A 27,116-nucleotide genomic window follows, 5' to 3' on the forward strand; every position below is an offset into this window, starting at 1 on the left:
GTGCTCGTGCACCTGGGGACTGAGTGGCACCCAGCCCAGAGGTGCCCGCTTTACTTGGGCCTTTTTGTGTTGCTTCCTTTTCTTAAATTTTGCAGTTTGTATTTAGTGTTTCTTTCCTTTTGAGGTTGTGCATGCTAGTCAGGATCTGGCGCTATGAATAGAAACAAGAAGAAAACACAGGAATGGACACTCCGAGAGGACAATAATAAATCCTCTTGCAGGGAAAAAAAATTTCAACATTTCCAAGATCTCTGGCGGGAGGTTTATTTCCGTTGTATAACCAAGAATACTTCATCATTTTAGAGGTAGATGTATACATGAGTGATTTTTACTTTGTAATTTTTGAACTTTTCCCACCAATACATTGCGCTGCCATAGTTTGAAGTTTCTTACATTATACAGATATGGTCTTTGAATATTGAAATAGTGTTTTATATACAGAGTGTGTGTGTGTGTGTGTGTGTGTGTGTGTGTGTGTGTGTGTGTGTGTGAGTGAGAGAGAGAGAGAGAGAGAGAGAGAGTCAGGAAAGTAGATGGCCCTGAATGCTGAGAATGTGACCGACGTCTAACTTTAATTTAATTTAATTTACTTATTTGGCATTTAAGCAATTGTGCTTTTTTTTTCCCAAGATGCATTAATTTATTTGAAAGGCAGAGTTAACAGAGAATGAGTGAAGCAGAGGGCCATCTTACATCTACTGATTTCACTCCGCAGTTAACCACAATGAAGAGTGGAGCTGGCCCAGGCTACAGCCAGAGCTCCATCTCTGAGTCTCCTGCATGAGTGCCAGGGCCCCAAGCACTTAAACCACCTTGCTTCTGCAAGGCCATGGGTGCAGAGCTGGATTGCAAGTGGAGCGGCCAAGACTTGAACCAGCATGCACATGAGTTAGCCACACCACAGGTGGCAGAGCAGGCAGCTTAGTTCACTGCCCCATGGTACCAGCCCCTGAAGTAGTATTTTTAGTGGCAAAAGAGAATTCCATCAGTCAACATTTTAAGGTTAAACATTAGAATTCCAACTATAGCAATTTGCAAACAACAGCAACAACACATCACCTTTAGAGTCCTTTGTGTCTGGTGAGAACGCTTAATCAGTGAACAGTATGTGCAGAAGCATGCCGGTCACACCAATGTGCCACTTACAAAATCGCTTCTATTGCACGTCTCCATTCTTGCAGTTAAGCCAAGCAGCCGTATCTGTAGGTGTGTTTCCAGAAAACAGTGGCAATGTCTGGTAACAAAGAGAGCTGAATATGTTTTTCATTTAATTTTCATGTTTAGTTAAATTAAACTTTTTAAAAAAGATTTATTTATTTTTATTACAAAATCAGATATACAGAGAGGAGAAGAGACAGAGAGGGAGATCTTCTGTCTGATGATTCACTCCCCAAGTGAGCACAATGGCCAGTGCTGTGCCGATCCAAAGCCAGGAGCCAGGAACTTCCTTCAGGTCTCCCACGTGGGTGCAGGGTCCCAAGGCTTTTTGGGCCATCCTCCGCTGCTTTCCCAGGCCACAAGCAGGGAGCTGGATGGGAAGTGGAGTAGCTGGGATTAGAACTGGTATCCATGTGGGATCCTGGTGCGTTCAAGGCGAGGAGTTTAGCCACTAGGCCACAGTGCTTGGCCCAAATTAAACTCTTAATTCTAACAGTATTCCACCTACCCTGAATTGTTTTGTCAAATTTATTTATTCTTATTTGAAAGATAGATTTACCAGGAAGGACAGGCAGAGAGAGAAGTCTTCCCTGCAGTGGTTCACTCCCCAAATTGCTGCATCCACCAGAGCTGAGGTGACGTGAAACCAGGGTGAGGCTTCTGGCTTCAAACTAGTCCAGCTCGGGTTACTGTGGCCATTTAGGGAGAAAATTAGCAGATGGAAGATCTTTTCCTCCACTTCTCCTTCTCTCTCTACAAATCTCTTTCAAGTAAAAATTTTAAAAAAACCTCTAAAAAATTTTTTTGTTTCAAAGGCAGAATTAGTGGGGGGAGACAAGAGGAGGGAGCAGGATCTTCCATCTGCTGGTTTACTCGCGAGAAGGCTGCATGGCTACGGCTCCCCCAGGCTGAGCACAGCCACCTGAAACTGCATCAGGATCTTGCACAAAGCACTTGGGCCATCTTCCACTCCTTCCAGATGCATTGGCAGGAAGCCAGATGGGAAGTGGAGCAGAGTCCTGGCAGCCCTGCCTGCACCATCATCCTGATGCCTTTTTTTCTCAGAGTATTGTCATCCTTACTTTTCACATTTCAGGAAGGAGTCTACTAAACAGGAAAATTGGAAGGATATGGCCTAGGCCTTGTCTCAGTTAAACCATAGCATCTAGTTGGGTAATTCTTGTCCATATTGTGAGGTCCTCTTTCCTGGCTATTCACATTTACCACAGAAGACTGTAACTGTGTTAGCAGCATGTTTTCCCCTTCTGAATTGTGCGCGTGTATGTGTTCATATACACCTATGCTTTTTCAAAAAAGGCTTATTTGTTTGTTTAAGAGAGCGATCTTCCATCTGCTGGTTCACTCCTCAGATGGTTGCCAGGGGTTTCATCCAGATCTTCTACATGGATGCAGGGACCCACAGACTTTAACATCCTGAAATGCTTTCCCAAACACATTAGCAGGAAACTGGATGGAAGTGGAGCCACTAGAATTCACTGCAGGCAGTGGCTTCATTCAGTACATCACATTGTAGGCTCCATACGCAGCTGACGTTATGTTACAGTGAATGACTTAACCAAAGGCACTGTTGACCTTCCATCGTATTTAAGGACATTTTGCCTGTGGACGCAAAAACATCTTTCCTGAGGCCCCTAGCACCATTGCGAAGAGGTTTGCACACCAGTCTGTGCCAGAGTCCAGCTCCAGCCGAGTTCGGAACTCCAGAGGGGTGTGAGGAGTAGGTGTAAAAAGAAATGAAAGGGACCACTACAATTTCAGGATGCTAATGGACAATGCAAGAAAGCTGTCCTCTTTATGCAGAAGCAGTCACAAACTCTGGCACCGAGTTTCCACACCTGGTCAGGCGGGCATTCCTAAGGATAGTTCTGCCAATTGTTTCACCTTGAGGCAGGATATCAGCCGTCCTAATCCTGAGGTCAGGAAGTTCTCAATAAACGGCACATATCAATCGGTAGCATTCCTTCTGCAATCCTCATTCTACAGCTTAGTCTTGAATCAGTTAAGGGGAGGAAATGCATCACAGAAGGAGGGACCTAAAGATGAAGGAAAGAAGGAAAAGAACCCTAAACATAGATTCCCACTACACCCAGGGACTTAACACCCTTGATTAACATATTGTCAGTGCGGGCAGCTTAGACAGCATGAGTAGTAAAAGGCCCTTTTGCCAACATCAACTTCCAAGCTCTCATTGATAGTAAAGACCAACTCCCAGCAGCAGACAATGCCTAAATAGAATACAGGATTCTCAGTGGGTTGTCCAGTGTCCGTGCGAAGGAAGGTGGAACTGCCTTCAGGTGGTTGTAGAGACATCAGCAGGGCCCTGCCATGCAGCAGGAAATTCCTTGTGGCCTTGCCTACAATGGAACAGTTCTCTTCACACCTTTGTGTCCTCCACACCCACTGCCAGGACCCCAGCAAGTCTGTACCATGTTTTAGTGGAAAGTGATTAAACTATTGGGGTCTGTGTGACAGGAGTGGCCCCTGTGTGGCTCTTAGGTGTCTGCTGGAGTAAACTAGGCCATTTGGTTGGCCTACTTATTTTTATTTATTTATTTATTTATTAGCAGTCTTGACATAATTAGGGTAAAAAGGTTCAAGCACTACAGGAAGATGGGTAAGACAGTTAGTTCCATATTATTTCCTTAATATATCTGTTGTAAAAGGAGATTTTAAGGAAGAGGACCCACCCAGTCTCCCACCCACCCCAGGTCCCAGGTGTGGGGCATGCTCCGAGAGTCTTGCTCAAGTGGTTCTGATTATTCAACAGTTTTGAATTACTGCCACTCACACCACTCCAAGCACAATACGGTTGTTGGAGATTCCACTCATCGACATAGTCCATCATAGTGTCTCTGTTTGTCCAGTATTTTCATTGCCAACATATAGCTGAAGTGGTTGATTGACTTGTTCTGCCTGTCATTTGATGGTTAGCGTTCTGAGTCCGAAAGCTCGACTGGGGGGATCCCCAAAGAAACTTTGTCTGAGGTATTCCCAGACCTGATTATTGTATGTGCTAGCAAGCACAGGGCCTGGCACAGTCCTTTACCCCAATCAGCGGATGGTTGCAGTTGTTGGGTTGGTTCTGTTTCCATCCCTGTCTTCCTCTGGAACCAATGGGTGTTGCAGTCCAGGCTGGTTCTGCCTATTGTGTACTTGGCCCTCACATAAACCAGTGGGAGCTGCAGCCTACTCGGAGCGACCCACAATAACCCCCACCAGGCCCGCACCATGCCCTGGTTTGCCAGTGTGTCCCACATTCCCTTCTGCTCTCATACATGTCAATGGGTATTAAAACCTTGTTCATCTAACCAGCTCAACTGTCCAGCCTTCACGGATGTTGTTGGGTGTCTGTCTAGGCACCCCAGCCCCTGTCCTGGTTTTCGTGCCCTCCCATAGGGGGTGGCAACCCAAGAGGAAGGAGCCCACTATTTCCCTCCCAGGCCACTCCCAGATTATGCACTCTCCAGGTGGTTCTGTGGTTTAACTTGACAGAACTAGCCCCCAATGCCAGCCTCTGACAGCTGATGTTGTGGTTAAGCCCAAACAACCCTCACACACTCTAATTGTAGATTGCACCAGTAGGAATAATCAGCCCAGCCTGGTTTTTCCCCGATCTGGGCCACATGAGGCACACAGGTGTCGTAGCCCTGCCTAGTCTGGTCTGCTCCCATCCCAGCGCATGCTCTCCAGTGGGAGTAGCTGTTCAGCAAGAGGAGCCCATATTCCCCTGCCAGTTCTGCCCCCTCCCTTCTTGGTTCTCGTGTGTGCTGGTTGGGTGCTGTAGTCGCATCTGGCTCAGGCAACCTCACCTTGGCATTCCATGTTGTGTACTGCTTTTGTTGCAACCGAACCTGGCTCGACCCACATTCTGTTCTGGCTTTTGGATTTGCCAGAGGATGACGTGAACTGATTCAGTCTGTTCTGCCCCCAACCCATGTCAAATGTATGCCAGTGGGACACTTTCCATGACCTCTTGGCTGTTTCATTTCATGCTTCTTGCGCTTACCTGCAGGGTCTGTGTCCTGCCAGAGGAGGTTGGCCTACTTATAATAATGTAGCAGTAATGGGAGTTAAAAAAAAAGTTAAGCAATATATTTTTTTAGATCAGCTTTCTTTTCTTTGGAAGAAAATCCTTTTGAGTGCCTAAATATTTATAAGATCTGGGTCCCTGCCAGTGGCAGTGAGTTGAGTGTTTGTAAATGCAGGTATATCTGTCGGCACAGCCTCTTCTGAGGTCTCTGACTGCCGTCTGTAGGGTGCCCCGGTCTGCCAAGGCATCCTCAACACAAAACTGCTACATAAGACGCCTCTGGGGCCTGGCGCAATAGCCTAGCACCTAAAGTCCTTGCCTTAAATGCACTGGGATCCCATATGGGCGCTGGTTCTAATCCCAGTGCCCCTGCTTCCCATCCAGCTCCCTGCCTGTAGCCTGGGAAAGCAGTTGAGGACAGCCCAAAGCCTTGGGACCCTGTACCCATGGGGGAGACCCGGAAGAGGCTCCTAGCTCCTGGCTCCTGGCTTCAGATTGGCTCAGCTCCAGCCATTGGGGCCGCTTGGGGAGTGAACCATCGGATTGAAGATCTACCTCTCTGACTTTCCTCCTCTCTATATATCTGCCTTTCCAATAAAAATAAATCTTTTTTTTTTAAAGATTTATTTTATTATTTTTTTTCATTGGAAAGGCGGATATACAGGGAGGAGAGACAGAGAGGAAGATCTTCCGTCCGATGATTCACTCCCCAAGTGAGCGCAACAGCCGGTGCTGTGCCGATCCAAAGCCAGGAGCCTCTTCCAGGTCTCCCACGTGGGTGCAGGTTCCCAAAGCTTTGGGCTGTCCTCGACTGCTTTCCCAGGCCACAGGCAAGGAGCTGGAAGGGAAGCGGAGCTGCCGGGATTAGAACCGGCGCCCATATGGGATCCAGGGCGTGCAAGGCGAGGACCTTTAACCACTTGCGCCACCGCGCCGGGCCCAAAATAAATCTTATAAAAAAAAAAAAAAGACCCCTTTCTGCCTGGCAGCCTCTCTTCCCTTTGCTGGGCTGTGGTGCGCAGCCCCAGCCGTGGTAGTTTGGCCTCCCTGCTTCAGCATGAGTCGTGCTGCATGGCACACGTTGCACACTGCCTTCCACATGTCCCAAGCTCACTTCTGGATCTTCTTGCGTCATTTTGTTTGTCTCATCTCTTTCGATCTACCTATTAGTTTCTACATTCTCTTTCCATCTTTGTCTAACTTGTTACTAAACTCAGCAGTTGAATTTTTGTTTGGTTAGGGTATTTTTCACTTTTACAAGTCCTGTGTTCTCTTTAAAACATTCCATTGTCTTGCTTATCATTTGCTGTTTGTGAGATCTTGAGTGCCTGGATGAAGGTGCCTTCACAAAGGGTGCGCATCCGTTTGCACCAGATTCGCAGAGGTCGTACCCAGTTAGCATTGTGCTCTGGGAATGGAGTGGGTGAGACAACCCTCGGGAATTATCTCTCTGCCTCTGCCTCTGTCTCTGTCTCTCTCTCTCTCTTTGTCTCTTTCTGGTTGTTGCTCAGCTCAGCCCAGCCCTAAGGAAAATCCCCACAGTGTCCCATGAGGCATGCTCACAGCATGGGCAGGGGTGGGAGTGTGCAGTCTGTGGGGTGTTCACTCTTACCCATGGCACTGGTTTGCCCTTGTGCTGCCACCTCACTCCCGTGTCCGTGCCCTGTCCCCCGTGAAGCCTGGAGCAGAGACCCTGACGTCAGTCTGTTCCGCTGGACCCCCCTCAGCCCTCAGCAGTCCGGTTCGTGGAGGGGCTCTGGATTCTGCTGCTTGCTGCTAAGCTTCAGTTTCCTGATGTCACTGTCTCTGTGCCACAGCTCCCCTGTTTATACCTGCACGCCTGACTGCTTTCTGTTTTCTGGTGCTCACTTTGAATATCTTAGTTAATTGCTGACCACGCCCTAGACAAGATACCTACCTCCAGGATGTAGAGCAAAACTGGCCAAGGAACAGGGGTGCAGTGTTAAGAAAAATGAGGTGCAAACTTGTGAGGGTGCTCCTACAGTGGGCTTCCCCTAGAATCCACGGGATGTATCAGCAGGATCCCCTGTCTGTAAATTGGAGTAACACCAATTAAATATTGTTTGCCAGCAATACTCGTTAGGAACTCGGTGTCCAGGATTTTTGTTAGTCATTGGTCACATGAGCACTCTACCATGCCCAGCTTGAAATGTCAGCCCCCCAGAAGGAAATCAGATAGTGAACCTCCAGCATCTGGTGTGTCCAGCCTAGCTGGCAGTCTGCAACAGTCAGAGCGGGCCAGGCTGAAGCACCTCTCCTCCCAGTATTGCTGATTATGGCACACTTGCACAGCTAAGTGCAGAAGGCAGTCAGAGATACGCCCTTGTGAGCAAACCTCCCCAAGGATGGTGGCTGAGTCTTCTCTGCTGACTCTGCTCTACACTGTGTTCAAGATAAAAGTCACTGTAGCCTTGTGACTAAAGTCCTTGCCTTACATGCACTGGGATTCCATACAAGCACTCGTTCATGTCCCCATAGCCTCACTTCCCATCCAGCTCCCTGCTTGTGGCCTGATAAAGCATTCGGGGACAGCCCAAAGGCCTTGGGACCCTGCACCTGTGTGGGAGACCTGGAAGAAACTCCTGGCTCCTGGCTTCCGATTGGCTCAGCTCTGGCTGTTGCAACTACTTGGAGACTGAACCAGTGGTTGGAAGATCTTTCTCTCTGACTCTGCTTCTCTGTAAATCTGCCTTTCTAATAAAAATAAGTAAATCTTAAAAAAAAAAAAAAAGGTAGAAGTCTGGCATAGGTGTACATCGCAGCACAGTGGTTTAAGCTGCCATTTCAGACATCCACATTCGCGGTGTGTGGTGTGTGGACCAGCTTCTCCACTCCCACTGCAGCTTCTTACTGATGTGCCCTGGGAGGCAGCAGGTGATGGTTCAAGTGCCTGGGCTCATGGCATTCCCGTGGGAGACCAGGATAGAGCTCTCAACGCCTGGCTCCAGTGTGACCCAGCTCCAACTAATTGTTGCTGACATTGGTAAATGAGGCAGTAGATGCAAGATTTCTATCTCTGCCTTTCTTTTTTTTTTTTTTTTAAAGATTTATTTTTATTATTTTTTCATTGGAAAGGCAGATATACAGAGAGGAGAGACAGAGAGGAAGATCTTCCGTCCGATGATTCACTCCCCAAGTGAGCGCAACGGGCCGATACTATGCCGATCCGAAGCCAGGAGCCTCCTCCGGGTCTCCCACACGGGTGCAGGTTCCCAAAGCTTTGGGCCGTCCTCGACTGCCTTCCCAGGCCACAGGCAGGGAGCTGGAAGGGAAGCGGGGCTGCCGGGATTAGAACCGGCGCCCATATGGGATCCCCGGCGTGCAAGGCGAGGACCTTTAACCACTTGCGCCACCGCGCCGGGCCCATATCTCTGCCTTTCAATTAGATGAAAATGAAGCTTTTCTAAAAAAAAAAAAAAAAAAGAAAGAAAAGAAAAGGAAAGGAGTCAAAGTGGTTGGTTAACAAGTAAAGCAGAGAAAGGAGTGCTTGGGAAGTTGCAGATGGCAGGGTTTTTTTTTTTTTTCCAGCCCTTGACTGGGCTGAAACATCTAATAGTAAGAACCAAAATGGATTGAAGGCCAGCAAGGAAAGGCCACTGTTCCTGCCAGGACAGGAGGTGGACTAAGTAGGGCTGGCCCACTGACCCACCAGTATGCGCAAGATCTGGCATAGGGAGAGGTTCTGATGGAGGAGCCTGAGCAATTCTTCTGGCAGGACACAGTCCCTGCAGGTAAGCCCAAGAACCACAATAGGAAACAGCCCAGACCAGGCAAGAGAAAGATACCCACTGGCATACATTTGGCATAGGAGGGGGGCAGACCAGGCTGAATCAGTTCACACCACCCCCTGGCGAATCTGAGCACCAGAACAGAGTGTGGGTCAGGCCAGCTTCGATCGCAACACATACCAGTGCACATTACAGAAAGCCAAGGTGAAGAGAGCCATACCAGATGTGGCCGTAGCACCCAACCAGCACATGTGAGATCCAGGGAAGGAGAGAGCAAAGCCGGAAGGGAGAATGTGGGCTCCCCTGCTGGACAGCTACTCCCACTGGAGAGCGTGAACTGGGATGGGGGCAGACCAGGCCAGGCAGGGATACAACACCTGTGGGCCTCATGTGAACTAGATTAGGGAAAAGCCAGACTGGGCTGACTGCTCTGATTGATGCAAGCGTAAATTAGAGTGGGTGAGGATTGTCTGGGCTTTGCCGTAGCATCAGCTGGCAGAGGCTGGCACTGGGGGCTAAATTTGTCAAGTTAAATGCCAGAACCACTTGGAGAATGCATAACCTGGGAGTGGGAGTGGCCTTCTGGGAAGATAGTGGGCTCCTCCCTCTTGGGTTACCACTCCTACTGGAGAGCATGAAAACCAGGACTGGGACAGGGGTGGCTAGACAGAAAGGCACCTGCCAGTATGTGTGTGAGCTGGATAGTAGGTTGGTTGGATTGAACTAAGCGCCAATGCCCGTTGACATGTATGAGAGCTAAATGGGATGTGGGACAGACTGAACAAGCCTGCGGTACATAGTGGCAAGCATGGGAACCAGGGTAGGGGGCAGGTCTGGTGGGGGTTATGGGGAGTTGCCCCAACGAGGCTGCAGCTCCCACTGGTTTGTGTGAGAGCCAAGTATGAAATGGGCAGGAGGGGGCTAGACTGCAACACCCATTGGTTTGCATGGAAGATAGGGCTGGAAACAGAGCTGACCCAGCAATTGCAATGACCAGCATGTACATAAGCTGATTGGGGCGATGGACGGTGCCAGACCCTGTACTGGCAAGCACACACACAAGAATCAGGTCTGGGATCACCTCAGATTAAGTTTGTTTGAAGTTTCCTCCAACTGAACTGCTGATCTCAGAACCCCAACCGTGAAGAGACCATGTCAGCCAATGGATTCTGAAGAGATTTAATAGTGCGTGGAATGGCAAGATTGGCAGCAATTCAAACCTGTTGAACTATCAAAACTGAGCAGAACCCTCAGAGCATGCCGCACATCGGGGACCTGGGATGGGTGGGAGACTGGGTGGGGCTTCTCCCTTTATTTTCCCCTGACCCAAGATACAGGGGGGAAGATTATATTAGTGTGGAAACAATGGTCTTACCCACTTTCCTGTAACCCTTGACCCTTTGTGCCCTTATCAACTGTGTAAGATTATCAAAATAAAAAAAAAATAAAAATTTACTTAATTTTTATTGGAAAGTCAAATATATATAGAGGAGAGACAGAGAGGAATATTTTCCATATGTTGATTCACTCCCCATCCGGCCACAATGGCAGGAACTGAGCCTGATTTGAATCCAGGAGCCCAGAGCTTCTTCCGGGTCTCCCATGTGGGTGCAAGAACCCAAGGCTTTGGGCCGTCCTCGACTGCTGTCCCAGGTCACAAGCAGGGAGCTGGATGGGAAGCAGGGTTGCCGGGATTAGAACTGGCTCCCATGTGGGATCCTGGTTAGGACTTTAGCCACTAGACTACTACTAGGCCCAAGGCTCCAATTCCTAAACTTTCAGCCCTCCAACAGTCTGGGTACTTCATAGCAGGGATGCTTAGCCTGTACTTGAGGTCCCCTCCTCAAAGCCAGTGTCAATTTCCCATCTCTTCCTGTAGGGAGTCACCATTGACTGTTCTTGGTTATCTTTCAGAAATTACAGTAAATGCATGTCTAACTCGAAACAAACCTATAGTTGTTAATCTTCTTATCTATGTAAATGATGATAACCTGCAATGTACACTGTTCTGTATCATTCTCACCTTAATAGGAAATATTGGAGACTTCCATATCAGTGTATAAAGAGCTTTTTTTTTAAAAAAAAAAAAAAGATTTATTTTTTATTACAAAGTCAGATATACAGAGAGGAGGAGAGACAGAGAGAAAGATCTTCTGTCCGATGATTCACGCCCCAAGTGAGCCATAACAGCCGGTGCTGCGCCGATCTGAAGCCGGGAACCAGGAACTTCTTCCGGGTCTCCCACACAGGTGCAGGGTCCCAAGGCTTTGGGCCGTCCTCGACTGCTTTCCCAGGCCACAAGCAGGGAGCTGGATGGGAAGTGGAGCTGCTGGGATTAGAACTGGCGCCCATGTGGGATCCCGGGGCATTGAAGGCGAGGACTTTAGCTGCTAGGCCACCGCACCGGGCCTAAGAGCTTTTTTATAAGATTATTTTTCTGTTGATTTGAAAGGCAGGGTTACTGAGAGGGAGCGTTAGGCACAGAGAGAGGAGAGAGATCTCCTGTTCTCTGGTGTGCTTCATGAGGCCTGTAGCAGCAGTTACGGCTAAAGCCTAGAGCACATGTTTTATTATTGGCAGGAAGCTCTGACCGCTGTCTGCTGCCTCCAGTGTACATTAGCAGGAAGCTGGATTGGAAGTAAAAAAGGGACTCTGCCCCAGACTGTTCTGTAGGTATGCCTGCTCCCCAGCTGCAACCTGTTTTGCCACAATACCAATGACAAAAATACTAATTTCCTTTTCGTAGCTGTATATTCATTGTATTGTAGAATAATTTATTGCTGCTTACTTGGTTGTTTCTAGGCCCTCACTGTTGCTAATAGTGCTGGAAGGAACAACTGAATTAGTGTGTGTCTTGGATTAGGCAGTATATGCATACACAGCATTTTCAGTTTTGAAAGTTGTGTGTTAGTGAAATGTGCATTTGAATGTAATGGCTACAACGCATTGTCATCTGGCCTGTGGGTGCCAAGTCATACTCCTGCTGTCCGTGCTTGTGTCCCACGCTCTTGCCAGCAGAGTATATTGTCAGACTTTTTTGTTGTTGCTAAACTGATAGGTAAAAAAAATAACATTTTTAGCATAACTTTTAATTCTTTCCTCAGTAAGGTTGGACATCTTTTTGTGTATGTGAGCCAATTTTGTTTCTTTACCAAGTTCTGTTATCTACCACCAACGTTTCTGTTGAGTCATTGGGCTCTTGTGTGTTTGGAGGAACTTCATTGGTTAAGCTTTTGGAATTTGAGTTTCATGTACTGTCTTCATGATTGTGTGTGTGTGTGTGTGTGTGTGTGTGTATTTGAATGGTGGCACTACAGAGAGGTAGAGGCTGAGAGAAAAGAGATTGCCCAGACACAGCTTCGCTCCCCAGATGGCTGCAAAGCCAGGACTGAGCCAGGCTGAATGAAGCCAGAAGACAGAAACTCTATCTGGGTCTTCTGTGTGATTGGCAGTGATCCGGGTATTTGGGTCCTCTTCCACTGCTTTCCCAGGCACGTTCCCAGGGAGCTGGATTAGAGATGAAGCAGCCAGGACTCAGACTGGTGCTCATACGGGTGGTGGGGTCATATGTAACAGCTTTTTGCTACGTTGCTTCTATATCAGCCCCGTTGTTTGGTTTATTGAATTAGTTTATATTATATTTTAATATGCACAAGCTTTTGGGTTACATGTGACTAGGTTTATTTAACTTAACTAGTCATAAAGGAAATGTAAGGGTATTTTAGTGTATTTTTTGTTACCACATGTATTATTGGTCTTCTGCTTAAATCTTTACTGTGTTTGGGCTTCTCACTTATGGAAATGTATAGTGATGGAGTACTGGGGTCTACCATATCCAGGTGTGGGAGTACGATGCAACATGCATTCCTGCTTCCAGACAAAAGATGGACTCCCATTGAAACTGTTGTAAATGTGTAGACAATGGGATGCCGGACTGTTTCACACTGTACCAGCAATGTCGGGGCACACTTAAATAAGAGACTGATGGAATTATGACTCCTTATGAAGAACTGTACTATTGTAGCAGCGTGGGGAAAGTCTGTCTTGGGGTAGGAGTTGGGGGTGGGAATCCCAAATAAACTAAAATTTTAAAAATAAAAGATAAAGGCAGAAAGCTCAAAATCTTTACTGTATTTGGAATTTATCCTTGTATATAGGGATGCAGACCATGAGTGGGGCCACTTTTTTTTTTCCTGGGGGGCTATCTAATTATCCTGACCAATTTGCATTATTACCTTTGTTACACATGCAGAAGTCCTTAATGTTTCGAGATCTAATGCTGCACTTTTAATTCTGTTCTACTCAAGCCAGTGCCATGTATTTTTTTAAGCATTATTTTTTTAAATTTTATATCATTTTTATGACACAGTTTCATAGGTTCTGGGATTTCCCCAGCCCCTCCCCCCATACTGAATTCCTCCATATTGTTACAGTGGTACAGATTCTATCCAGTCATGATTCGTTCATTGTGGGTATGGACCATGCAGAGTCTAGCATCTTATTGTCCAGATAAATTTAACAGTTTCATTGGGAGACCATCCTTGGTCTGAAAGTAGAGCTGGCAGAATATCATCTCCTCTAATGAGATGTCAGTACACAACTTCAACAACTGGAAGAAACATTGAAATTATCAGCATCATGAAGTTAATTAACACGGTATTGAGTAACCAATATGTTAGAAAATGCAAATTCTTAACAACATCCTATAACTACTTCCTTGGCATCTCAGCTTTAGTATATACACAACTAGCTGCTATAAACTTTTTTTTTCTCCCAAGCTAATATGTTTTTGAGTTTAACCTAAATCCGAGTTTTCCTGGTTAATTTTTATTTTTTTTTTGTATGTGAATCTCGGTGTTGCCTTTTTCAGTTATAGAGGAATGACATGTCAGTGGCTACTTTTGAGGTTTGTTTAAATTTTAATGAATTGGTGTAATGATATTTTAGAATTAGTTCATCTCTTTCTATGTGTTCAAGTCTTCATCTTTATCATTCAGGAGTATTTCTAGTTTTCTCATTTCTTATTGAATTTATTTCTGGGAGCTTTATCTTGCTTGTTGGTTTACAAGTATATGATTTTACCTCTCATGTAGCTCTCCCTTTCAAGAAAGGATAGCCTTAATTATACAGAATTCCCTATTTGGAGTATCAGCCCAATTTTCATTAGAAGTTAATAGCTATAGTGGTTATGGGTTTATACATCATTACATCTGAGAAGTTGCAATGATCCACACCAAGTGATGGATCCACTCCATACACATGTTTAGAGCCAGTTTTGGTGCCTTTGAGGCTGAAAGCCCAATCCCAGATCTTGGAACACTCGCTGGTTTTGTACTGCAGTGCAGTTCCCACTGCAGCAGTCTCTTGGTAGACACAAGATGGCGTTCTCGCTGCAGCCCTGCTGTCCATGGATGCCTTTCTTTCTTTCTTTCTTTTTTTTTTTTTTTTTACCTATTACATTTCATTTTGTGACACAGTTTCATAGGCTCTGGGATTCCCCATACCCTCCCCCCATGGTGGATTTCTCCACATTGTTGCAGTATTACAGTTCAAATGTAGTCAAGATTCTTCGTTGCAAGCATATACCAAGCAGAGTCAAGCATCTTATTGTCCAGATAAATTCAACAGTTTCTTGGGGAAACCATCTCTGGTCTGAAGGCAGAGCTGGCAGAATATCATCCCAACCAATTAAAAGCCCCAACATAACATCAACAACAATTTACAGCATTATGGAGTTAATTGACATGGTATTGAGTAACCAATATGTTAGAAAATGCAAGTTCTGTCTCCGGCCATACCACCCTGAACGTGCCTGATCTTGTCTGATCTCATGAAGCTAAGCAGGGTTGGGGATGGTTAGTACTTGGATGGGAGAAAATGCAAGTTCTTAACCACATCCTGTGACTACTTCATTGAATTTCAATTTTAGTTTATGTACAACCGGCTTCTATACACCTTAAAATGGCTATAGGGTACTATTCAGCTGTCGTGTGTCTATCTTCATTTTAGTATTTAGCAGTTTATAGTGTTGAGGCTTAATTTTTATTGAACTTGGCAGATTTTAGGATAGTCTAAACTGGCTTATAACTCTAACAAGGCATATGTCAACAGTTTAGTTGCAGAACAGTTTTAGGAGGGGTGAGCAGAGAAGTCCTCAATACCTTAATGAGGAGTAACAACTAATCTTTGTGTCCTCCTAGTAAGGTAAATGTGAATCCACGCTGACCGTTTCCTGTCTGGTTCTAAGCTTTCTTTGTTCTAAGCTTTCTCTGTCTGTCCTAATTTTGTTGTTGTTGTTTTTTGGGAGGGGGCTCCGGAGTGACCCTGATGGTCATTGCAGGAGAGGGTGAAGATTCAAAGTTGGAACAAGTAAGGACCAGAGAAAGCTCCTCTCCCTAGTGCCGAAGGGAGTTTACTGTTCTTCTGTTTCTGTGGACCGCTCAGGGCTCCTCACAGACGCCTCTCTGAAAAATCAAGGGAGCACTTACTCCACTGTTTGGGTGAAAACCCTTAAGGGGCCTGGTAGGTGTAGTAACTGTATGAATGGCAGGCTCTCTACCTGGGACTGAGTTGCTGTATCTGCTGACGAGTGAACACACTAATGATATGCTTTTGGGAAATTTCTAAGAAACTATGTTTGGTTGGTCTTTGATACAAGTTTCAAATGTTTATATATTACAGAATTTCACAAACTTGTTTGGACAGCCGCTCGTCTGCTTGCTTTCTCCTACAGCATACCCAAAGGCTTTGCAAGGTATGTTCTCTCGTTGCCTGCTCTACACTGTCTGCCGTTTGAACAATACTGAGCTTTGTTTTTCTCTACCAAAATGATCACACATGAGTTTGTTTGGTGTTTAGTACGGCAGGTGGCAATAGCAAGCACACCCTGATGCCTTGCCCATCACTAGAATTCCTTAATGTGCCACTGTTAAACTTTGAGATGCGGCACTCTCAGAAAGATGGGTTTGTTTCTTGCTATTGATGATCTCATGATGTATACATTCTGAAATTTACTTTGTAGGCGTTTCCTTTGATTGGCTTGTCACGGCCATCTGACATAGATTTACTGAATCTTTGATTTAAATAGTGTGGGCATCTTTTAAGACTAATGATCACTGGTTTAGAAAACGTCTCAACTTGTGTTAGTGTTAGGATAACCCAACTGGCACAACTTAGAGTGTCTTTTATTCACATAGTCACTTTGTACTTTGTGTGTAAAAGAACCTCTTCTGTTTGCCAGCCAATTCTCCAGTGGCTGAGAATGAGAGGAATTTTGTCCTTAATGATTTGTCCTTTTCAGGTAACACATAAAATCTAACTCCCCATCATGTAGTATAGGTCACAGACTAAGCAAGCCACGATGCCGTCTTGGCAGTCCTTGTCACTCTTCGCCACCTCCCTGACTGTGACTAGTACTGATCTGTCTTTGTGGGAGATGGCATTTGACTGCTGCTTCCCAGCACGAGCCCTGTCTGCTGACATAGCTTGACACAAGAAGTGATGGTCAGCATTTGAATGCCTGAGAGAAGCTGGAGACTTTCAACGTTGTTTTAAGGTAAGTTCTACTGTTTAACAGGAGAAAAAAAATGTAGGAATATTATGTTCATACATCTGAAAGATTGCTAAAGGGTAGAACTTACCTTCAAAACAATGGTAAAATTCTTTTCTGAGGATTTTGTTATGCTGTTCATCTTTCTGGAGGTGTGTAACCCCTTCCCATTTTTAAGGGTGCTTCTTACCTTCAGTGTGTTCTAACATAGTGGAGCTGTATCTGAAATTACATGGTCAAAAGGATTGATGCCAAGATCAGTTGGTCTGAAGAATTTTATCAGGTAGAGGAAAAAGAGCACAGACTTTTGGTGATAACTGATGGAATTTGAACCCTGATTTAGCCACATACTAGCTCTGTAACCTTGGGAAGTTAATCATCCATACTTAGTTTCTTCATTCATCCCATGGAAATAATAATAGTACCCATTTGATAGAATAATGCTGGGTACACTGTAAGTACTCAATATGTGCTATCATTGTTTTTTGTTTGGTTTTAGTTTTTGCAGTGTAAAGATTTACTTAATATAAATCAAAGGTGGAGTTACAGAGAAAGAGGAGAGAGAGATCTTCCATTTGCTGGTTCACTCTCCAAATGAGCACCATAACCCAAGCTGGGCCGGTCTGAAGCCAGCAGCCTGTAACTCTGTCCCTGTCTCCCGTGTGGATGACAAAGGCCCAGGTACTTGGGCCATCTTTTACTTCTTGCCCATGATCATTAGCAGAGAGCTGCATCAGAAGCAGAGCAGCTGAAACTAATATGGGATGCCCATGTTGTAAGTGGCAGCTTAACCACTGTGCCTCAGTGCCTCACTGCCATTGTTTAGCAATTTGGTTTAGACTGTAGATAGAGACTTAGGAATCAGCATTTTAAGTTGGTTAAGCAGGAAGTGATATCGCTGGGGTGAGTTCTTACAGCTTTGTGCAATTCTACCTTGTTGACTTGTGTCTTAATGATAGTGTTAATGCTCTGTCTGCATCATCAGTATATTAAATGTTCCTCCTATGTCACTTCTGCAAAACTATTGTCTCTGTACATAAAACGTGTTTGTTATTACAGATCAGTCTCAACGAGGTAGCCTCTTCACTCTCTTTTTGAACAATCCTCTAATGGCCTTCCTATTTGTCTCTGGATTGTCAAGCATGCGTAGAGGCCTGTGGGAAAAGTGCCAAGAATATCTTCGAAAAATCAACCGCGATATTGCGCAGCTACTGACCCATTCACGCTCAATAGGTACCCTACTGATCTAACTGCACGTGCAGCATGTGTGTTAGTGTGATGTGACCTTGTAAACGCGTCTGTCCCAGGCAGGAGAGTTGAGTAGGTTTTCCTGAAGCCTACGTCCCCTGAGATGTGTCCTGTCCATGTCAACGGCCTTTGACTGTCACCTTTCTCCTCTTTGCAGATCAGGCCTTTCTCCAGTTTTTTGGAGATGAATTTCTTCGCTTGCTTCTCACAAGATTTATCTTTTGTTCAGCCACCATGAGGATGCACAAGATATTTCGGGTAGGCAAAGAATATTAAGACAACTTTTGCCGTTTTAGTTATTTACAAGTCCTGTTTACTTATGTTGACGTTTGAAAAGATGCGAAGTAGTCTTTACGGATTAATGTGTAAACAAATCATGTCAAGGAGCAGCCAGAGCGTCTGCATCCGTTCCCTCTGAGGACCTCTCAAACCCAGCTGACATCCTGAATTTTATGTTATTTTTTTTTTGGTAGTTTTTCCATGCCCGCTTATATTTCTATATGACATTTTGATGGATCCACATGACTTTTTTTTTCAATGTTATGTCCCTTAGACCATGCATTGTTGATGACAATGTATTATTGACTATACAATATGAGGCATCATTTAACCATATAACACAAATGACTGATCCTCTCCACTGATAATGAATGCCTGGATTATTGCCAGTATTTTATTCTATAAATGATGCTGTTGTGAAATTCTTGTATCAATTTCCTGGTGCTCATATGGAAAGTTTTCTCTGGGGGAATATACCTAATCGTGAAGCTATAAGAGCAAATGGTAGAATGAGCATGTTCAGCTCCGCCACGTAATGCCAAGCTGTGTCCCACAGCGGTCGCATCTGTCTACACTGGCAGTGTGTCAGAGTTGCTGGGTCTCTAATTCTTTGTGGTAAGACTTGTTGCAGTCCTAGCTCATGGTATATGTGAATCTGGTAGTATTAAATCATTGTGGTTTTATTTCCATTTCAGATTGCTACTGAAATGGAGCAGTTTTTATGTATTACTCTCTGTCTTCTTTGTGGAGTGTTTTCAGATTTTTTTGCTTCTCTTAATAATACATTTTGCTGCCTTTGTTTCTTTCTGTATTTTGAGTATAGTGTGGAGATGGGTTCCACAAAAGAAACCATTAGTGTTTCTTGAGACCAGCTGTATCATTTTAGATTTTTTAAAATATTCATTTATATTGCAATGTCAGATATATACAGAGGAGGAGAGACAGAGAGGAAGATCTTTCATCCAGTGATTCACTCCCTAAGTGGCTGCAACGGCCGGTGCTGTGCCAGTCCGAAGCCAGGAGCCAGGAACTTCTTTCTGAGTCTCCCACACGGGTGCAGGGTCCCAATGCTCTGGGCCGTCCTCCACTGCTTTCCCAGGCCACAAGCAGGGATTTACAGGGACAAGGAGAGACAGGGAGATTTTCCATCTGGTGATTCACTCCCTATTTGGCCACAACAGAGCTGAGACAATCCAAAGCTAGGAGCCAGGAGTCCCTTCCTGTGTCTCCCATGCAGGTGCAGGATTCCAAGATTTTAGACCATCCTTCATGGCTTCCTCTGGCCACAAGCATAGAGCTGGATGGAAAGTGGAGCGGCTGGGACATGAACCAGCACCCATTTGAGGTGCTGGTGCTTGCAGATAGAGGATTAGTCAATAGAGCCATCATGCGGGGCCCTTGACATCAAACTAGGACCATTAAGATGCATATGTTAAGGGTATCTCATGCTGGTCAGTCATGATTAATAATATTGAATAATTTTCATGTGCTTATTGACTATATTTTATATGATTCTGTGGCCTGCCTTTTTGTTTCCTTAACAGTGGCTTTTTAAAAACTAAACTTTTTGCGTCCAGCATGATGGCTGAATGGCTAATCCTCACTTTGCAAGCGCCAGAATCCCATATGGGTACCAGTTCATGTCCCAGCTGCTCCAGTTCCCATCCAGCTGCCTTCTTACAGCCTGGAAAAGATGGTACAAGATGGTCCAAAGCCTTGGGACGCTCACCCACATGGGAGACCCAGAAGAAGCTTCTGGCTTTGGATTCCTTCAGCCCCGGCTGTGACGGTCACTTGGGGAGTGAACCAGTGGATGGAGATCATTCTCTCTGTCTTTCCTTCTCTCCTTAGGTGTGATATATCTTTCCAATAAAATAAATCAATCTTGGAGGGAAAAAAAAACTAAACTTTTAAAATGTTGACAAAATTTAAACTAATTTTTCCAAATAAAGCTCCTGGCTCCAGTCTGCCCTGCCCTGGCTGTTTTGGCCATCTGGGGAGTGAACAGAAGATGAAGGTCTCTTTCTGCTTCTCTCAGCCTTTCAAATAAATTTTCAAATAAATTTGGTGGGTCGGGGGTGGGGAAGACGATACACTGAAATTAACATTGTATTCTAAAACCTTGTTGCATCGACTTATTAGTTCTTTCAGCTTTTTATGCATTCCTTAAGATTTTCTGTATATTCACATCATCTTCTATCAAAAGCATTTTACAGGCCTGGCATGATGGCTTAATTGGCTGGTCCTCTTCTTGCAAATGCCAGGATCCCATAAGATGCCAGTTCGTGCCCTGGCTGCCCCACTTCCCATCCAGCTCCCTGCTTGTGAACTAGGAAAGCAGTATAGGATGGCCCAAAGCCTTGGGACCCTGCACCCCTGTAGGAGACCCAGAAGAGGGTTGTGGCTCTTGACTTTGGATCAGCTCAGCTTCAGCTGTTGAGCCCATTTGGGGAGTGAATCAGCAGAAAGAAGAAGATCTTCCTCTCTGTCTCTCCTTCTCTCTGTATATCTGCCTTTCAATAAAAATAAATAATGAAAAAAAATTTACTAGGCTTGGCATGGTAGCCTAGTGGCTAAATCTTTGCATGCACCAGGATCCCATATGGGCACTGATTTGTGTCCCCACTACCTCACCTCCCATCTAGCTCCCTGCTTGTGACCTGGGAAAACAGTAGAGAATGTCTCAGGTCTTCAGACTCCTGTACCCATGTAGGGGACCCAGAAAAAGCTCCTGGCTTCAAGTCAGCTCAGTCCCAGCTATTTGGGGAGTGAACTCTATCCTCATCTCTGCAACTCTGCCTTTCTAATGAAACTAACAACAATGAATCCTTTATTAAAAAAAAAAAAAAAAAAGGTTACAATGGTCAAATGTCAACGCTTTGGTATGCTGAACAAATTCATTAACTTGACATTAACTTGACTGGTGGGAGGGAGCACAGCCTAGCCTCGTGACCTGGGAATTTCAGCCTGCCAACTGCTTAAATGCAGCTGGTGCCATCTTGGGTCAGGAAGCCAGGACTTCAAGGATGCCAGGCAAAGCCCTCACTCAGGCTAGCCAGCAACAAGCTCTGGGGACTTGGGGGTGTGGGCCTATAAGGGGCCTTGTGGTTGGCACAGGTGGGGGCGTGTAGGAACATAGAGTTCATGTCCATGTGATGACTTCTGAGGGACTTCCATGGACATTGCCAGTGTTCTAGCAGATCATTAAGGGTGCTGAGACCGAGTTGTTTGGAGCCAGGAACACGAGGACCTTTAAGGGTCAGACCGAAATACCAGTTCACCTACAAGACCTGAGCTGGAGCAATTAGCATTAATTATCACAAAAATATCACTCACAGGCACACACTGAGGCTGCGATGGGGGCACTCCTGATAGGGCTGGATCAAGGTGCCCACCAGTGAGAGTTGGAACAGTGGATGGGTAATGTGTGGCTGGGCCATGACACTGAGCAGCACGTGAGTGAATCAGGAGTGGAGGTGGAATTTGTGTGTTGGGGGGTGTGTTCTCACTCCTGTGGAACAACAATCTCCACTGGCACATGCTAGAGCTGTGACTGGTGACAGGCCTGGCTGGGGTGCTAAGGGGACACCCCAGCTGGGTTGGGGTTTCCCCTGGTGAGTGCGAGAGTCAGAATGGGGTATTGGTCTAGACTGGACATGGCTGCAGTCTCCCTTGGCATGGATGTGGACTGTGTCTGGGGAGAGCCAGACCTGGCTAGACTACAGTACTCACTGGTACACACGAGAGCCAGCATGTGTATAGAACTGGCTGGGCTAGGTCTCAGTTCCCGCTGATCCACATGAGAGCTGTGTCTGGATAGAGACCAGGTATGGCTGGCCTGTGGCACCTAACAGTAAGAAATGGAATGGCTATGGGCTGGTTGGGCAAGGCCATTGTTATGCTAGGACAAGAAGTGGCCAAAGTCTACCTGGGCCAAAGAGCCACTGGCATGTGCAATATCTACCATTGGGAAAGCTCAATAGAGGAGCTTCGAAAACCCCTTTGTCAGAACTCAGTTCTCACAGATAAGTGCAAGAACCAAGGCAAAGAGTAGCCCAGACCAGGCCAGGTTACAATACCCACTGGTATACATATGACTAAGGTCCAGGAGTGGGCCAGTCTGAGCCAGTTTATAGCATCTACTGGTAGATCTGAGAACCAGGACGGGATGCAGGAGGAGCCAGGTCAGGCTACAACACCAGCCAGTTCTCATGACAGCCTGGACTAGGGACTGGCTGGGCCTGACTGGACTGTAGAACACACTAGTTTGAGCTGGAACTGGGGTCAGACTGGACCGAGCCAGGCTGCAGCACCCGCTGGTCGATGCCGAGATGAGACAAGCCATGATAGTTGGGGGGAAGGTGGATGCTGGGTCTGAGAGCCCCAGGGGTGGGAGGTCCAGCAGGGCCCAAATTCATGGCCCACCTGTGTGGTGGGTGCCAGGTCCATGAGCCTCACAGGCAGAGTGTCCAGTAGGCTTGGGTTGTCTGGCCCCGGTCCTTGGCCTACCTGCACTGTGAGAGCCTGGTCTGTGAGTACCAAGGATGGAGGTTCTGGCAGGGGCCCAGTCTCCTGGCCCAGGTTCTTGGCCCACCTACGTGGTAGGAGCCAGTTCAGTGAGCCTTAGTTGCAGTGGGTCCAGCAGGGCACATGTTGCCTGGTTAGGGTCCTTGGCCCATCTATCAGAACTGGTCCTCCTCGGCGGAAAAGGCGGAGTAGTGGACAATAGGCTCAGATCCACATGTAGAATATGGCAGCCCATTGAGCCCTGCAAGGGACATCTGTACCATCCCAGAGGAAAGAGAACGGAGCAAATTGGACAACTACCCCAGCCAAACAATGGCAGGAAAGGCAGGAAATATCTGGGCAAATGGAGATGCTGAAGTTGGCTGTGTCCGCTAATGAACATTGAAAGTGTTCCCTCATCCTTGGTTCGGCGAGATTGACAACATTTCAGAACTATCAAAACCACCTGGGCAAAACTTTGTGTATGCACCACACTGGGACCCTGGCTTGATACCAAGTGCTCATTCTCCATCCCTGGCTGCTGGAGCAGTTAAGAGGCTGGGTATGGCTTCTGCCTTATCCCACCTCCTCCCCCGCAAAAAACAAGAAGGAGAAACAGAAAATATAGAAATGATAATCACACCCACTTTTCCCTACTAACCCTTGATCCATCCCACTCTGAGCAACTATGGTAACATCATCTAAAATTAAATTCTAAATAATAATGATTAAGAATAAAAATCATATAATAGGGTGGAAACAATACAGGTGAAGTTAACTCCTTAATATTGTTAGTTTTGTGTATAATTTTCTGCCATTTGACCATAAAATTTGAGTGTCTTCTTTCCTTACAGGAAACACGAAATTATCCAGAATCATACCCACAGCTGCCGAGAGATGAGACGGTGGAGAATCCGCACCTGCAGAAGCACATTTTGGAATTGGCGTCCATTCTGGATGTGCGAAACGTGTTCTTTGAGAATACCATAGATGACTATTAAAACCCTCATGTTGAAACAGTTTTTCATTTTCCACAGAACTTAAATGGTGCAGTTTTTTAATGTGATGACAGACACATAGTGGTGTTACTTCGTTTTTATTTTTTAATTTAGGACCGCCATTTAAAAAAAACTGAAAAATATTCAGACTTTTAGGGTAACAGTTTTAAAATGCAACCTTTCGGGTCTTTTAAAAAAGTCAGTCAATCTTGGAATTTTTATTTTCGGTTTTGAGGTGTGAGTATGTGCCTCCAGCATCTGCCCCTCCGCTCCAGTTGTCACTGTTCTCACCCTGAGGAGAGTAAATCACTTATTTTTATATTATAAGGAAATTTGCAACTCTTACACTTGGACCTTAAATACCTGATTTTGGAGAGTACGTAACTGCCCCGTTGATGCAGCTAGCCAGCTCGGCCCGCCAGAGAGCAGGAGCACAGTCCTGAGCTTTCCTCTCTTTCCACATTAGTCGGCAGAGAAATGTGCGATTCTCAAAGGAAGATGAAACCATTCGATTCCTTTAAACACAGTTTGGAAGTTCAGAAACTGAATAGGATTCATTTGCATGTGAAAACTGTTAACTATTCCTTGGGACATTTGAGCATTATTATGAAACTGATTTTGCTTTTTTTTTTTTGTCAGTTTTTGTTGGAAATGGGGAAAAAAAGTTCTAAATGCTTCAGACAAAACATCAGGTCGTTGGTTTCCTTATACAGTGTCTCTGTTAGAGAGTTTCTAATTGTTTTCCCCGAATCCACATTTAGGATACTTCACAATCAGAGATATTTAGTTGTGGTTTAACTGGGTATGGTAAAACCTAAAATCCAAGTTGATTTTGCAATTGCTGTGTTTAAATAGGCTTTGTTAAAACTCCCTGTGTATAGTATTTTATATTCATGCCCATTTTTTGTATTATTTTAAATAGGACTTGGTGCATAATATAAAGGTTTTTGCATTTTTCTTCCCTGTCATCCCCCTTACAATTTCGGATACCAACTATGACATTTTGGCTCCCCCCCTTTTGATCGCACAGCGCTGAAATTCAAATCTGTGATTTTTTTTTTTTTATTTATTTATTTTTTTATTATTTTTTCATTGGAAAGGCGGATATACAGAGAGGAGAGAGAGAGGAAGATCTTCCATCCGATGATTCACTCCCCAAGTGAGCGCAACGGGCCGATACCATGCCGAGCCGAAGCCAGGAGCCTCTTCCGGGTCTCCCACACGGGCGCAGGTTCCCAAAGCTTTGGGCTTGTCCTCGACTGCTTTCCCAGGCCACAGGCAGGGAGCTGGAAGGGAAGCGGGGCTGCCGGGATTAGAACCGGCGCCCATATGGGATCCCGGGCGTGCAAGGCGAGGACCTTTAACCACTTGCGCCACCGCGCCGGGCCCCAAATCTGTGATTTTGAAAGCCTTCCTACCTAATTTTCTTTTCAGGATCACATGCTACCTCTGGCAGTCCCAGGTGAAATGAGGTGATTGTTTTGGGAGTCTCTTTGTTATGACCTTCTGGAAAAGTTACTGTAATGTTTTCAGTGGAGTTTCACTTCTGGCATGAAGATAATTTGAATCTAAGTTTAATTCACATACCTTCTCCAATTTTCTAGGGTTTTCCCCCCCAACGGAAATCTTGAGTTACTGTTCTTGGGTTGGGGACTTTGGTGTGTTTTATTTTTGGATCTTTCTAAGAGTGCTTCAGCAGGCTTGAGGGAAGTTATCCTTCCAAGAGGCTTCTTGACTAGTGGGCTGGCTTTCCTTTTCAGATGGGTTGTTTACAGTAGCATCAGAAACATCCCAGATTCCCTGGCCTCCAGTGACACCCTATTGGACCTCCAGATTTTCCTCAAGCTCTGTGCTAGTTAAATCCAGCCAGCTCTCTGATGTTTCATATCATACTTATTGGCCTGGGTTTTATTTGCACCTGCTAAGCATAAGTAACACTGGTCTGAAAAACTAGGAGACATAAATTGTAATCCCGGCTTCCCTAGGCACTAGCGTTAGACACTAGACTGTGTCTCCATTTCTCAGTTTTTCAGCACTCCCAACTGTAGAATCAAGGGATTGGTCCAAGTTCCTTTCAAACCCAGTAATTCTGTAATTTGAACTCTTTGGTCAAAAATCCTAATTTCCTCCTTTCTGCAACTAGGAAAATTAGTTTCCTTGTTTTTAGCAAATACGACCTTTTCTTTTCCAGGTTATATTTACCTAGATTTTCTTCCAGAACGTTGCTGGATTCCCCTTAGCTGTTTTGGAAACTAGTTCATAGTCAGTCCTGGCAGAAACTAGAGCTTTTACAGTTAGTAACACATGTATCTTGCCATGACATTGGTCCTTCTGTTTGTGTAGTGTGATTTCTGACAGTTACTAAGTATAAAGTGGACTAAAATGATCTTTCAACAGAGGAAAACTGTACTGACAAGATTCTAAATGACTGCTTCACTTACAGCTTCAAAGAAATGAGACTTCAGGTTTTCTTCTGGGAAAATTATATTAGCAGACATAGAACCAAAATAAATAAATAAGACGATGACATACAACAGAAAACATTTTCAAGCACAGTAAAAGGAGTCTTGGTTTAAGCGTGGTCAGGGCAGACTTCCAGTTACCTTCACATTTGCACACTTTGTCTTCTTGGCCTTTACTTTTGATCAGGACGGTTTTAAGCAGCCCTTGTGCTATCCTGTACTCAGTTTCTACATTTAAGGTTTTTATTTAATCAAGGAAGAAGACATATAAAACAACTGTCATTCAGTGGGCCTAACATGACAATGGCAAAATATTTGGTGTTTCAAACGCATATCCTTCTCCTTTCTAAATATAAAAGTACTAAGCCCTATTTATATATTTAATTTTACAGTTCACAAAAATTTAAATATCGGAATTAAGAACAGAGCAAAAGCAGTGGGAACGAGTGCATCTTTGTTTCCCAACTCCACAGACTCACCCTGAAGGACCTGATAGTCTCTGGTTTCCTTTGAAGAACCACTGTAAACACAATAAAACACATGCAATTGCAACAAGTCAGTGATGTACAGAATACAAGGAATTTTTATTTATGCACCTATTTCTGAAGTTGGGGAAGTGAGCATCTTCCCTATTTTACAGGTCCAGAGGCTATCCAGTTATTCTCATAGAGGTAGAAAACTCCCAGCTGCTACTCTAAGCCCAGTCTTACCAGTAGCTCAGACTGCTTCCTATAACCAATGAGAAAGAACCAGAGGTTTATCTGTTGGCATAAAAGTTGTGTTTTGGTTTGATTTTCCTTGTTACTATATGAAATACTGAAACTAGTTATTAAGTCAGATCTAGAAAAATTTTAATTATTAGGAAATTATTTTTTTCTTTGTGTGTTTTGCTTCCAGAGTGGTGCTGTCCAAACCTCTCAAAACATAGTTTATTGTACCGTTCATATTTTTGCCAAACTGAAACATTTCAAAGTAGTAGAAGCAAAGTGCAATCCAGTCATGCTTCTTGTGGCTAGCTAGCACTTTTTGACTTTTCATGCAGCAGAATTCCCTGGAAAAAATCAGTGGTCACTGTGCTGAATTTAGTTGAGACAAAGAGAAAAGTGACAGATCTGT

At 45.1% G+C, this 27,116-nt stretch overlaps 1 protein-coding gene across 1 annotated transcript in view; it reads left to right on the top strand.

Annotated features, from left to right (window-relative positions):
• SCAI (suppressor of cancer cell invasion) overlaps positions 1-23,557 on the top strand; it is a 132,253-nt gene extending 108,696 nt beyond the window's left edge. Inside the window, exons 15-18 of the mRNA XM_040962981.1 lie at positions 15,640-15,712; positions 17,567-17,740; positions 17,913-18,013; positions 23,395-23,557. Of these exons, the coding sequence (XP_040818915.1) occupies positions 15,640-15,712; positions 17,567-17,740; positions 17,913-18,013; positions 23,395-23,541 (495 nt within the window). The 3' untranslated portion in view covers positions 23,542-23,557. The remainder of the gene's footprint in view (positions 1-15,639; positions 15,713-17,566; positions 17,741-17,912; positions 18,014-23,394) is intronic.
• Positions 23,558-27,116: the final 3,559 nt, after the last annotated feature.

This window comes from Ochotona curzoniae, unplaced genomic scaffold, assembly GCF_017591425.1.
Source record: "Ochotona curzoniae isolate NIBS_2020 unplaced genomic scaffold, NIBS_Ocur_1.0 scaffold_3208, whole genome shotgun sequence".
In the NCBI taxonomy this organism is placed as follows: domain Eukaryota; kingdom Metazoa; phylum Chordata; class Mammalia; order Lagomorpha; family Ochotonidae; genus Ochotona; species Ochotona curzoniae.